This window comes from Salmo salar, chromosome 15, assembly GCF_965601325.2.
Source record: "Salmo salar chromosome 15, fSalSal1, whole genome shotgun sequence".
NCBI lineage: Eukaryota > Metazoa > Chordata > Actinopteri > Salmoniformes > Salmonidae > Salmo > Salmo salar.
In genome coordinates this window covers 98,429,103-98,443,623 of record NC_138305.1, presented here as the reverse complement: position 1 = coordinate 98,443,623, position 14,521 = coordinate 98,429,103, and the positions used below count along the sequence as shown (strand labels likewise).

At 47.8% G+C, this 14,521-nt stretch overlaps 1 protein-coding gene across 1 annotated transcript in view; it reads right to left on the bottom strand.

The window, feature by feature from the left end:
- LOC106572662 (low-density lipoprotein receptor-related protein 1) overlaps positions 1-14,521 on the bottom strand; it is a 237,152-nt gene that overhangs the window by 89,824 nt on the left and 132,807 nt on the right. The window contains 4 exon segments of the mRNA XM_082962191.1: positions 3,040-3,237; positions 3,735-3,980; positions 4,135-4,332; positions 7,728-7,910. Coding sequence (XP_082818317.1) covers positions 3,040-3,237; positions 3,735-3,980; positions 4,135-4,332; positions 7,728-7,910 — 825 coding nt within the window.

Genomic DNA, 14,521 nt, shown 5'->3' with positions numbered 1-14,521 from the left:
CACCACCTGGGGGCGTCTCGTCTGAAAGTCCAGGACCAGTTGCACAGGGCGGGGTCGAGACCCAGGGTCTCAAGCTTAATGACAAGTTTGGAGGGTACTATGGTGTAAAATGCTGAGCTGTAGTCGATGAACAGCATTCTTACATAGGTATTCCTCTTGTCCAGATGGGTTAGGGCAGTGTGCAGTGTGATTGGGATTGCGTCGTCTGTGGACCTATTGGGTCGGTAAGCAAATTGGAGTGGGTCTAGGGTGTCAGGTAGGGTGGAGGTGATATGATCCTTGACTAGTCTCTAAAAGCACTTCATGATGACGGAAGAGAGTGCTATGAGGCGATAGTCGTTTTGCTTACCTTAGCTTTCTTGGGAACAGGAACAATGGTGGCCCTCTTGAAGCATGTGGGAACAGCAGACTGGGATAGGGATTGATTGAATATGTCTGTAAACACACCAGCCAGCAGGTCTGTGCATGCTCTGAGGACGCGGCTGGGGATGCCGTCTGGGCCGGCAGCCTTGTGAGGGTTAACACGTTTAAATGTTTTACTCACGTTGGCTGCGGTGAGGGAGAGCCCACAGGTTTTGGTAGCGGGTCGTGTCAGAGGCACTGTATTGTCCTCAAAGTGAGCAAAGAAGTTGTTTAGTTTGTCTGGGAGCAAGGCATCGTGGGTCCGCGGCAGGGCTGGTTTTCTTTTTATAGTCCGTGATTGACTGTAGACCCTGCCACATACCTCTTGTGTCTAAGCCGTTGAATTGCGACTACTTTGTCTCTATACTGATGCTTAGCTTGTTTGATTGCCTTGCGGAGGGAATAGCTACACTGTTGTATTCGGTCATGTTTCCGGTCACCTTGCCCTGATTAAAAGCAGTGGTTCGCGCTTTCAGTTTTGCTCGAATGCTGCCATCAATCCACGGTATCTGGTTGGGGAAGGTTTTAATAGTCGCCGTGGGTACATCACCGATGCACTTGCTAATAAACTCGCTCACCGAATCAGCGTATGTTGTTTTTCTATGTTCTATGTTGGCTGATGCAAATCCAGGCAGACAAGTAGAGCTTTGGACATGCTAGTGATGGGTTTTCCAGAATATCTTCTGCCACTACCCTTGTCTCTTTGTGGTATGTCATAAAGTAGTCATAAAGCGTTATTGTCCCAGAAAGGGGAAATTGGCTGCCGCATAATAGAATAAAATACATACACCAGAAAAGACACCGAATCACCCAAAATATAAAGAGATGCTTAAACCATCACTTCCCTTCTAACCCTCACCTCCTCCTAACCAAACCTCCCTCCTAACCCTCACCTCTCCTAACCATCACCTCTTCCTAACCCTCACCTCCCTCCTAACCCTCATCTCCCTCTTAACCCTCCTAACCCTCACCTCCCTCCTAACCCTCACCTCACCTAACCCTCATCTCCCTAACCCTCACCTCTTCCTAACCCTCATCTCCCTCCTAACCTCACCTCCCTCCTAACCCTCACCTATTCCTAACCCTCACCTCTTCCTAACCCTCACCTCCCTCCTAATATCATCTCCCTCCTAACCCTCACCTCCCTCCTAACTCTCACCTCTTCCTTACCCTTACCTCCCTCCTAACCCTCACCTCCCTCGTAACCCTCAGCTCCCTCCTAACCCTCAGCTCCCTCCTAACCCTCAGCTCCCTCCTAACCCTCTCCTCCTTCCTAACCCTCACCTCCCTCCTAACCCTCACCTCCCTCTTAACCCTTACCTCTCCTAACCCTCACCTGTTCCTAACCCTCACCTCCCCCCTAACCCTCACCTCCCCCCTAACCCTCACCTCACTCCTAACCCTCACCTCCCTCCTAACCCTCACTTCTTCCTAACCTTCACCTCCCTCCTAAACCTCACCTCTTCCTAACCCTTACCTCACCTCCCAACACTCACCTCCCTCCTAACCCTCAACTCCCTCCTAACTCTCACCTCCCTCCTAACCCTCACCTCCCTCCTAACCCTCACCTCCCTCCTAACCCTCACCTCTTCCTAACCCTCAACTCCCACCTCCTTCCTAACCCTCACCTCCCTCCTAACACTAAACTCCCTCCTAACCCTCACCTCTTCCTAACCCTCTCCTCCCTCTTAACCCTAACCCTCACCTCCCTCCTAACCCTTACTTCCCTCCTAACCCTCACCTCCTTCCTAACCCTCACCTCCCTCCTTCCTAACCCCTCACCTCCCTCCTAACCCTCACCTTCCTCCTAACCCTCACCTCCTTCCTAACCCTCACTTCCCTCCTAACCCATACCCTCACCTCCCTCCTAATCCTCACCTCCCTCCTAATCCTCACCCCCCTCATAAGCCTCACCTCCTCCTAACCCTCACCTCCTCCTAACCCTCACGCCCTCCTAACCCTCACGCCCTCCTAACCCTCACGCCCTCCTAACCCTCACCACCCTCCTAACCCTCACCACCCTCCATACCCTCACCTACCTCCTAACTGTCACCACCCTCCGAACCCTCACCTCCCTCCTAACCCTAACCCTCACCTCCCTCCTAACCCTCACCTCCCTCCTAACCCCCACCTCCTAACCCTCACCCCACTCCTAATCCCCACCTCCTAACAACCCTCACCTCTTCCTAACAACCCTCACCTCCCTCATAACCCTCATCTCCATCCTAACCATCACCTCCTCCTAATCCTTACCTCCCTCATAACCCTCACCGCCCTCCTAACCCTCACCTCCTCCTAAACCTCACCACCCTCCTAACCCTCACCTCCTCCCAACCCTCACCTCCTCCCAACCCTCAACTCCTCCTAAACCTCACCTCCTCCCAACCCTTACCTCCCTCCTAAGACAGAAGATAGAGATTTCGACACAATAATGAATTTGCCAGAACAATCTTCTACCATTATCCTTTTAATTTCCCAAATAACAAGTCACAGTAGTTATCTTCATATTAGATCTTTAAGAACGCAGGACATTTCTTGTTTTTTTCTCTCCATTAATGTGTTGTATTGTCATGGATGTCAGTTTGTGTTGACTGCTATGTGAGTGTTAAAAGCTGGATTAAATGGAGACTGCCTCACCTCCGTTGTCGGACAGTTTCCCGCGGTAGATCTTGTCCTCCACCACGTCAGTCCAGTAGAGGGTGTTCTGGCTGAGGTGGAAGTCCAGAGCGATGGTGTTCCTCAGGTTAGGCACCAACACGCTGAACTCTCCCTTGTGGAGGTCAATACGACGGATCTCATGGCGGTTGGAGAAGATGATGAACGGCTTGAAAGGATCTGAGGGGAGAAGTTCTTCTAGGTCAGGATGTATAGTCAGACAGGAAACACTCAGGGCCCAACCATAACCACTGAGAGACCAGGTAGTACTACTGCGTAATACTGTAGTTTAGCCAAAGAGCAATATTTAGAAGAACTTCTCTACACCACACATTCAATCATTATTTTCTCCATCTGATGTGTCCCAAACCATCTCTTTTCTATTTCTCCACTACCTGACTCCCCTGTTTCCCTTCCCTGTTTCCCTCTCCTCTTCTCTTCTCTTCTCTCCTCTCCCCAAACCCCCCATCCCCTCCACTTATCCCTCCCCATCCTCTCTCCTCACCAGTATCAGCCTCCAGTTCATTACCATTTTAGCAGGACCACACCTTTTTCTAGTTCTCTATTACCTTACCCCCCCTCCCATTCTTCCTCCTCTCCCATTCTTCCTCCTCTCCCATTCTTCCTCCTCTCCCATTCTTCCTCCTCTCCCATTCTTCCTCCTCTCCCATTCTCACCAGTGCTCTTGCAGCTCTCCATATCTGTCTCCAGCTCCCAGCCCTCGTAGCAAGAACACTTGACACTGCTCTTCTCCTGCTCACACTTCTGGCTGCACTTGAGGTGCTTGGCACAGAGGTTCATGATGTTGCAGGTCCTGTTGTCGGCGCCCAGCTCCATGCCCAGGGGGCAGGAACACATGAAGCCCTCCCCAGGGACGATGGAGCAGTTGTGGCTGCAGTCGCCGTTGTCTATGGAGCACAGGTCTGTGGAGGGTAGAGAAGTAGAGAGTGAGGGGGGGGTAATCAATTAGATGTGACATTAGAGGCAATTCCTACCTTGACTGAGGTGGTAGGGTTATGGGTAGGGAGAGTGAGTGAGTGAGTGAGTAAGTGAAAGTGTGAGACAGTGTATTCTTACCACAGAGTTTCTCGTCGGAGCCATCAGGGCAGTCGTCAGTGCCGTCACACAGCTTCTCAGCGGGCAGACAGACAGAGGCGTTGGTGGCACAGACGTGGTGGGACAGCTTACATACCAATGCCTCACAGTTGTCCTCATCAGAACTGTCTTCACAGTCACTGTCCCCATCACACACCCAGGCCTTACTGATACACCGAGCTGGGGACAGAAGTCAAGTCTTACTAATACAACAGGCTGAGTGGATACCCAGAAAACATCCCACCCAGGCCTTATTGATACAACAGGCTGAGGAGATAACCAGACAATATCCCACCCAGGCCTTATTGATACAACAGGCTGAGGAGATAACCAGACAATATTCCACCCAGGCCTTTTGATACAACAGGCTGAGGAGATAACCAGACAACATCCCACCCAGGCCTTATTGATACAACAGGCTGAGGAGATTATCAGAAAACATCCCACCCAGGCCTTATTGATACAACAGGCTGAGGGACAATGAAACATCATGACAACATGAAAAGAGACAATCTGGCAAGTTCAACTCTTAATAAAGAAACATAGATGTGCCCTTGAGATGGTTTGTGATGGCTGATATGGCATACTGTGACTGCTGCTATGAAATAAATCTAAATAACTACAGTGATTCAGTCTGTGAGTGCTGCTGGCCGTGTTAATCCCCTGTGCATCCAGGGGTCACGCATGAAGCCACTGACTGGGGCGGCAGTGTAGCCTAGTGGTTAGAGTGTTGGGCTAGTAACTGAAAGGTTGCAAGTTCAAATCCCTGAGCTGACAAGGTACAAATCTGTTGTTCTGCCCCTGAACAAGGCAGTTAACCCACTGTTCCTAGGCTGTCATTGAAAATAAGAATTTGTTCTTAACTGACTTGCCTAGTAAAATAAAACAAATAAATGCATGGGTCAACCAAGGGGTCAAAGCCATTTTCAGAGAGCAGATGGTTGTCATATTCTTCACTGCAAGCCCCTTGAGATAACAAGCTTGTGTGTGTGTGTGTGTGTGTGTGTGTGTGTGTGTGTGTGTGTGTGTGTGTGTACTGTCACGACTTCTGCCAAAGTGGTGAGCGGCGGTCGACGTCACTGGTCTTCTAGCCATCACTGATTCATTATCCATTGGTTTTGTCTTGTTTTCACACACCTGGATCCAATCCCATGAATTACCTGTTGTGTATTTAACCCTCTGTTTCCCCTCATGTCCTTGTCCAAGGTTGTTTGTATGTTATTTTGTGTCATGTATTTTGTAGAAGTGAGCTAAGAGGCTCAGTCCGGCTGAGTGAAACTATGATGTGGGGGACCGGGAGCTGTTGGCTATCGTCAAGGCCTTGAAGGCGTGGAGACATTGGCTTGAGAGGGCTAAACACCCTTTTCTCATCTGGACTGACCACCACAATCAGGAGTACATTTTTTTTTTCACCCGTTTTGTGTTTACCCTCTCTTACAGACCAGGTTCCCAGAACGTTAAGGCAGACGCATTGTCCCGGCTGTATGACACAGAGGAGCGGTCCATGGATCCCACTCCCATCATCCCAGCCTCTTGTTTGGTGGCACTGGTAGTATGGGAGCTGGACGCGGACATTGAGCGGGCATCACGTGCAGAGCCTGTTCCCCCTCAGTGTCCAGCTGGGCGTCTGTATGTTCCGTCTGCTGTCCGCGACCGATTGATCTATTGGGCCCACACGTTACCCTCCTCTGGTCATCCTGGGATTGGTCGGACAATGCGCTGTCTTAGTGGGAGGTACTGGTGGCCCACCTTAGCTAAGGACGTGAGGGTTTATGTTTCCTCCTGCTCAGTGTGCGCCCAGTGCAAGGCTCCTAGACACCTACCCAGAGGTAAGTTACAACCCTTACCCGTTCCACAACGGCCGTGGTCGCACTTGTCGGTGGATTTTTTAACAGATCTTCCACTTTCACAAGGTAACACCACAATCCTGGTCGTTGTGGATCGTTTTTCTAAGTCCTGTCGTCTCCTCCCTCTGCCTGGTCTCCCTACGGCCCTACAAACTGCGGAGGCTCTGTTTACACACGTCTTTCGGCACTACGGGGTGCCTGAAGATATAGTGTCTGATCGGGGTCCCCAGTTCACGTCAAGGGTCTGGAAGGCGTTCATGGAACGTCTGGGGGTCTCGGTCAGCCTTACCTCAGGTTTTCAGCCTGAGAGTAACGGGCAGGTGGAGAGAGTGAACCAGGATGTGGGTAGGTTTATGAGGTCTTATTGCCAGGATCGGCCGGGGGAGTGGGCGGCGTTCGTGCCTTGGGCAGAGATGGCTCAGAACTCGCTCCGCCACTCCTCCACTAACCTCTCTCCCTTTCAGTGTGTGTTGGGGTATCAGCTGGTTCTGGCCCCTTGGCATCAGAGTCAGACCGAGGCTCCTGCGGTGGACCACTGGTTCCGGCGCGCGGAGGAGACCTGGGACGCCGCTCACGTCCACCTTCAGCGCGCCGTACTAAGCCAGAAAGTTGACGCAATAAAGTCCTGAGGAGAGTGAACGAGGTATGTTATAGGTTAAAGCTTCCCCCCAATTACCGCATTAACCCCTCGTTCCATGTGTGTCTCCTCAGGTCGGTGGTGGCTGGCCCGCTCCAGGAGGCTGAGTTGCGGAAGGTTCCTCCGCCCCCTCTGGACATTGAGGGGGCCCCAGTGTACTCCGTTCGATCCATCCTGGATTCGAGACGTCGGGCGAGGGGCCTTCAGTACCTCGTGTAATGCGAGGGGTATGGTCCGGAGGAGAGATGCTGGGTTCGGGTGGAGGATGTGTTAGATCCTTCCCTGCTGCGAGAGTTCCATCGTCTCCGTCCGAATCGCACTGCACCTCGTCCTCCGGGTCGTCCCCGAGGCCGGTGTCGACGCGCTGCTGGAGCCGCGCGTCGGGGGGGGGGTACTGTCACGACTTCTGCCAAAGTCGATGCCCCTCCTTGTTCGAGTGGTGCTCGGCGGTCGATGTCACCGGTCTTCTAGCCATCACTGATCCATTTTTCATTATCCATTGGTTTTGTCTTGTTTTCACACACACCTGGATCCAATCCCATGAATTACCTGTTGTGTATTTAACCCTCTGTTTCCCCTCATGTCCTTGTCCGAGATTGTTTGTCTGTTATTTTGTGTCATGTATTTTGTAGAAGTGAGCTACGGTATTGTTGCCCATGTTATTTTATGTACATTTTGGTTTTGGAGTTCGTTGTTTGTTTATTATTTTATTATAACAACTCCAGTAATACCAAGTTGGTTTCTCCTGCGCCTGACTTCCCTGCCACTTACACACACGACGATGACAGTGTGTGTGTGTGTGTGTGTGTGTGTGTGTGTGTGTGTGTGTGTGTGGTGTGTGTGTGTCTGCCCAGACAATTCTTGCCCTAAGACATGGCTATTATTTATGGCATGAAGACTCCCTGACTTGTCACTGACTAATCTCATGAGGACAGAAAAGACCCTGGCTTATACACACTTCCTGAATCCTAACTGACTGATCTGACTAGAACACTAAAGTCCAAACACTCAGTTAGCCAAGAGGAAGAGACAGGAAGAGAGAATGGTTAGCCAATTGCACTTGAGGGCTGAAAAGGCCACCACACACTCACCAGAGTTCCTGCAGCTGAACTTGACGGCTGGGTCACACATGTGTGTCACTCCCTCACAGTCGTTCTCATCACTCAGATCCATGCAGTCTGTGTCCCCGTCGCAGCGCCAGCGCATGGGGATGCACAGGCTGTCCATGCGACACTGGAACTCATCCACGTGGCAACCACCTGGAGGACGCGTTGCTAGGGAGACACAGGGAGAGATCCGAGTTCCATTCACATTTGAGTCATTTAGCAGACACTCTTATCCAGAGTGACTTACAGTTAGAGCATTAATCTAAAGACAACCACATATCACAGTAGTAGGCAACAGTAGAGTTAGCCAACAGCAGAGGGGAATAGAGCATGGTAAGCAACAACTTAAGAGAAAGCACACTTTCATTAGATAATCAAGTGAGAGAGAGAGAGAGAGAGAGAGAGAGAGAGAGAGAGAGAGAGAGAGAGAGAGAGAGAGAGAGAGATGGTTGTGAGGTCTGGGGTCCGCTCACCAACCAAGAATTCACAAAATGGGACAAACACCAAATTGAGACTGCATGCAGAATTCTGCCAAAATATCCTCCCTGTACAACGTAGAACACCAAATAATGCATGCAGAGCAGAATTAGGCCAATACCCGCTAATTATCAAAATCCAGAAAAGAGCTGTTAAATTTTACAACCACCTAAAAGGAAGCGATTCCCAAACCTTCCATAACAAAGCCATCACCTACAGAGAGATGAACCTGACCACTGTGACTGACCCAAACTTAATGAAAGCTTTGACTATGTACAGACTCAGTGAGCATAGCCTTGCTATTGAGAAAGGCCGCCGTAGGCAGACCTGGCTCTCAAGAGAAGACAGGCTATGTGCACACTGCCCACAAAAGGAGGTGGAAACTTAGCTGCAATTCATAACCTCCTGCCAAATGTATGACCATATTAGAGACACATATTTCCCTCAGATTACACAGATACACAAAGAATTCGAAAACAAAACAGATTTTGATAAACTCCCATATCTACTGGGTGAAATACCACAGTGTGCCATCACTGCAGCAAGATTTGTAACCTGTTGCCACAAGAGAAGGTCAACCAGTGAAGAACAAACACCATTGTAAATACAACCCATATTTATGCTTATTTATTTTCCCTTTTGCACTATAACCATTTGTACATCGTTACAACACTGTATATATACATAATATGACATTTGTAATGTCTTTATTCTTTTGAAACTTCTGTGAGTGTAATGTTTACTGTTCATTTTTATTGTTTATTTCATTTTTGTATATGTTTCCCATGCCAATAAAGCCCCTTGACTTGAATTGAGAGAGAGAGTGACAGAGAGAGAGAGGAGAGAGAGAGAGAGAGAGAGAGAGAGAGAGAGAGAGAGAGAGAGAGAGCATTTATGGACAGCAGTGTCAACCCAGAGATTGAACCCTTAACAAAACTGGCCCAAAAACACAAGATTTACATTTTAGCAGACGCTCTTATCCAGAGCGACTTACAGTAGTGAATACATTTTTTATTTTCTCCGTACTGGCCCCCCGTGGGAATCGAACCCACAACCCTGGTGTTGCAAACACCATGCTCTACCAACTGAGCCACACAGGACCAGATTGAAATGAACACAAGTGATCTGGCCCCAAGGGCAAAGTTTTGACAGCTGGAAGTGAATAATAAGAACGCATACTGTACATCAACTATTGGCGGATTGAGTTCAAAGGTCAGAGAAAGATGGAATGCTACTGAACATTGGAAAGAGACGTCACTTTAGCTGAATACTTTAACCTTTGTAAAAGACCTCAAACAAAGAAAAACCTTAACCAACTTTAACCATTCCATAATAGAGGCAAAAACATTCATAACACACAACTCCATTAAATATGGCAACCTAAGCCAGTTAGTCATTGACATGTAGGTCTGCAGGGTTAGACTGGGTTAAGTCTCCAAATGGTTCTCTGTAATAAACAAACAATGATGAACTGTTCTGTTCTCACAGACATCATCGCCTGATGTTAGAGGAAGATTAAGGACATCATTAAGGAAGAGGAATAATGAAATCCCTCCAGGGCAAGGGTCAGTAGTTAACATAGATGGGTCAGTAGTTGACATAGATGGGTCAGTAGTTGACATAGATGGGTCAGTAGTTGACATAGATGGGTCAGTAGTTGACATAGATGGGTCAGTAGTTGACATAGATGGGTCAGTAGTTAACATAGATGGGTCAGTAGTTGACATAGATGGGTCAGTAGTTGACATAGATGGGTCAGTAGTTGACATAGATGGGTCAGTAGTTGACATAGATGGGTCAGTAGTTGACATAGATGGGTCAGTAGTTGACATAGATGGGTCAGTAGTTAACATAGATGGGTCAGTAGTTGACATAGATGGGTCAGTAGTTGACATAGATGGGTCAGTAGTTGACATAGATGGGTCAGCAGTTGGCATAGATGGGACAGCGAGTGAGTTAGAGTTAGAGAGAGAGAGAGCGAGTTAGAGAGAGACAGTTAGAGAGTGAGTGACAGAGTTAGAGTGTGTGTGTGTGTAAGAGAGTTAGAGAATGAGAGAGAGCGAGGGAGAGAGAGAGAGAGAGAGAGAGAGAGAGAGAGAGAGAGGGCTTTGGAAGTTCAGCCTGGCCTCCTCTGAACTCCGCCACAGCCTCACAGCAGTCATTACCAGTTAGTCATTACTGGTTAGACATTATTTAGTCATTACCTATTAGTCATTACCGGTTAGTCATTACCGGCTAGCCATTACCGGTTAGTCATTACCGAGTCGTTATCTGTTAGTCATGACAGGTTAGCCATAATCTGTTAGTCATTACCGGTCAGTCAGTATCTAGTCATTACCGGTTAGTCATTATGTAGTCACTACCGGTTAGTCATTACCTGTTAGCCATTATCAAGTGCTTACCGGTTAGTCATTACCAGTTCGTCATTACCACTTAGCCATGACCAGTTAGTCATTACCTGTTAGTCATTACCGGTTAGTCATTATCCAGTCATTACCAGTTAGTCATTACTGAGTAATTACCAGTTAGTCATTACCTAAACATTACAGGTGAGTCATTATCTAGTCATTACCGGTTAGTCGTTACCAGTTAGTCATTACCTAGTCATTACCGGTCAGTCATTATCTAGTCATTACTGATTAGTTATTTCCAAGTCATTACCAGTTAGTCATGACCAGTTAGTCATGTCCGGTTAGTCATTATCTTGTCATTACCGGATAGCCATTATCCAGTCATTACCGGTTAGTCATTACCAAGCCATTACCCATTAATCCAAGATGGCGTAGCAGTGCAGACGTGGTTTGTTGTCCTCTCGTTTACTTTTTGTATTTTTCGACTTTTTTTGTATACATTCCAATTTATTTTTCAATCTCTTCTTCCATTTTTAAATTAAATATACCTTCCAGTAACCCACCTCACTCAATGTGACACAGATCCGCTATTTCTTTAGACCCTATAGCCAAAACTTTCATCAGAAGGTAGCCAGCTAATTAGCTAAGTTACTAGCCATTTAGTCATTGTTAGCCACTGCTAGCGGCCTCTACCCTCTGCTCAGGCACCAGCTGTTTTTTTTAGCCTGGATAATACCTGCCAGCCTCGGACTGTTTTTCTCCACTACAATGCCAGATTCCTGCCGACCATTGATCATCACAGCTAACTATCTTCAACTGAGTGACCCAGCCCTGAAGCTAGCCCTGAGCCAGGCGCATCTCCCGGCTAGCAAACGAAATTCCCACAACTACAATACCTCTTTCGCTATCTGGCCCAGTCCCTTCGTCGACACGGCGCCCCGCCGTACCACCACGACTGGTCCGCAGACGTAATTCTATCAGGTGTGCCTTCAACCGGCCTTAGCCGGACGACGGAGCAGACGCAGCAGCTAGCCTTTAGCCGTACACTCATCCTACTCCTCCTCTGTTCCTCGGGTGATGTGGAGGCTAACCCAGGCCCTGCGTGTCCCCAGGCACTCTCATTTGTTGACTTCTGCAATCGAAAAAGCCTTCGTTTCATGCATGTTAACATCAGAAGCATCCTCCTAAGTTTGTTTTACTCACTGCTTTAGCACACTCCGCCAACCCCGATGTCATTGCCGTGTCTGAATCCTGGCTTAGGAAGGCCACCAAAAATGTTGAGATTTCCATACCCAACTACAACATTTTCCGTCAAGATAGAACTGCCAAAGGGGGAGGAGTTGCAATCTACTGCAGAGATAGCTTGCAAAGTTCTGTCATACTTTCCAGGTCTATGCCCAAACAGTTCGAGCTTCTAATTTTAAAAATTAATCTCTCTAGAAATAAGTCTCTCACTGTTGCCGCCTGTTATAGACCCACCTCAGCTCCCAGCTGTGCCCTGGACACCATATGTGAATTGATTGCCCCCATCTATCTTCAGAGTTCGTTCTGTTAGGTGACCTAAACTGGGATATGCTTAACACCCCAGCAGTCCTACAATCTAAGCTAGATGCCCTCAATCTCACACAAATTATCAAGGAAACCACCAGGTACAACCCTAAATCCGTAAACGTGGGCACCCTCATAGATATTATCCTGACCAACTTGCCCTCCAAATACACTGATAAGGGAATTTATATGCTTAAAAAGGTAATGACTAAACAATTCAACCCTGAAACGTAATTATGACATTATGTAACAAATATAATGAATAATTAATTAGACAAACGTAACTATTAGTAATCATTCGATTCTGTAACATGTATAATGAATTAAAGTGATAAACTTAAGTCCATTAAGGTTTGGTCGAGACCAGTAAGGGAGAGAAATGTGTGTGTGTGTCTTAAGAAAACACAGAGAACAATTAAACTATTCATGACCTGACCTGCTTAGAACTCTGAGAAACTTACGGCAGGAAAGGGAGTCCCGTCAAGGTCCCTGTAATCTCGGGGGGATGGAACTGCTAGCTTGGTAGTGATAAACTGTGGTGAGAACTATGGAGAAGGATACATCCTACCTACTGTTCGTGTGTATGTATGTGCGTAGGCTATCTACTGTTTGTGTGTAGGTATGTGCGTAAGTAGGGAGTTATAAAATTACATATTCTTTGTATTTGGACTTCAGAACGTTCTCGTGAATAAACTTTACAGACCTTTTGCATAAGCTGAGTCTTTGCCTAATTATTATTAAACCCAGGGTCTTACAAACCTCGGGAATTAGTCAAAGGTTTAATAATTGTTAGTTATTATCATTGGGATTGAAAATTCTCGTGACATACACCTGTGCTGTTTTCAATCAGGATCTCAGCGATCACTGCCTCATTGCCTGCATCCGCTATGGGTCCGCGGTCAAACGATCACCCCTCATCACTGTCAAACGCTCCCTAAAACACTTTTTGCGAGCAGGCCTTTCTAATCAACCTGGCCCAGGTATCCTGGAAGGATATTGACCTCATCCCGTCAGTCGAGGATGCCTGGTCGTTCTTTAAAAGTAATTTCCTCACCATCTTAAATAAGCATGCCCCTTTCAAAAAATGTAGAACAAAGAACAGATATAGCCCTTGGTTCACTCCAGACCTGACTGCCCTTGACCAGCACAAAAACATCCTGTGGCGGACTGCAATAGCATCGATAGTACCCGCGATACGCAACTGTTCAGGGAAGTCAGGAACCAATACACACAGTCAGTCAGGAAAGCAAAGGCTAGCTTTTTCAAACAGAAATTTGCATCCTGTAGCTCTAACTCCAAAATGTTTTGGGACACTGTAAAGTCCATGGAGAACAAGAGCACCTCCTCCCAGCTGCCCACTGCACTGAGGCTAGGCGACACGGTCACCACCGATAAATCCATGATAATCGAACATTTCTATAAGCATTTCTCTACGGATGGCCATGCTTTCCTCCTGGCTACACCAACCCCGGCCAACAGCTCCGCACCCCTCGAAGCTACTTGCCCGAGCCTCCCCAGCTTCTCCCAAATCCAGATCCAGATCGCAGATGTTCTGAAAGAGCTGCAAAACCTGGACCTGTACAAATCAGCTGGGCTAGACAATCTGGACCCTCTCTTTCTAAAATTATCCGCCGCCATTGTTGCAACCCCTATTACCAGTCTGTTCAACCTCTCATTTCGTCCGAGATCCCTAAAGATTGGAAAGCTGCCGCGGTCATCCCCCTCTTCAAAGGGGGTGACACTTTAGACCCAAACTGTTACAGACCTATATCCATCCTGCCCTGCCTTTCTAAAGTCTTTGAAAGCCAAGTTAATAAACAGATCACTGACCATTTCGAATCCCACCGTACCTTCTCCTCTGTGCAATCCGGTTTCCGAGCTGGTCACGGGTACACCTCAGCCACGCTCAAGGTACTAAACAATATCATAACCGCCATCGATAAAAGACAGTACTGTACAGCCGTCTTCATCGACCTGGCCAAGGCTTTCAACTCTGTGTAACGCCCTGGCCATAGAGAGGGGTTTTTTGTTCTTTATTTTGGTTAGGCCAGGGTGTTACATTGGGTGGGCGTTCTATGTTCTGTTTCTATGTTTTTGTATTTCTTTGTTTTGGGCCGTGTGTGGCTCCCAATCAGGCACAGCTGAAGTGCGTGGTTGTTGATTGGGAGTCACACATAAGTGCATGTTTTTCCATTGGGGTTTTGTGGGTAATTGTTTCTGTCACTGTGTTTCACCTGACAGGACTGTTTGGCTGTCAGTTTCCTTGTTTTGTTTTTGTATAGTGTTCTTGCTTAATTATATATGATGAACACTAACTCCGCTGCGTTTTGATCCACTCTCTCTCACGGCAGTCGATACAGAATTACCCACCACAAAAGGACCAAGCAGCGGAGGAAGGAGCAG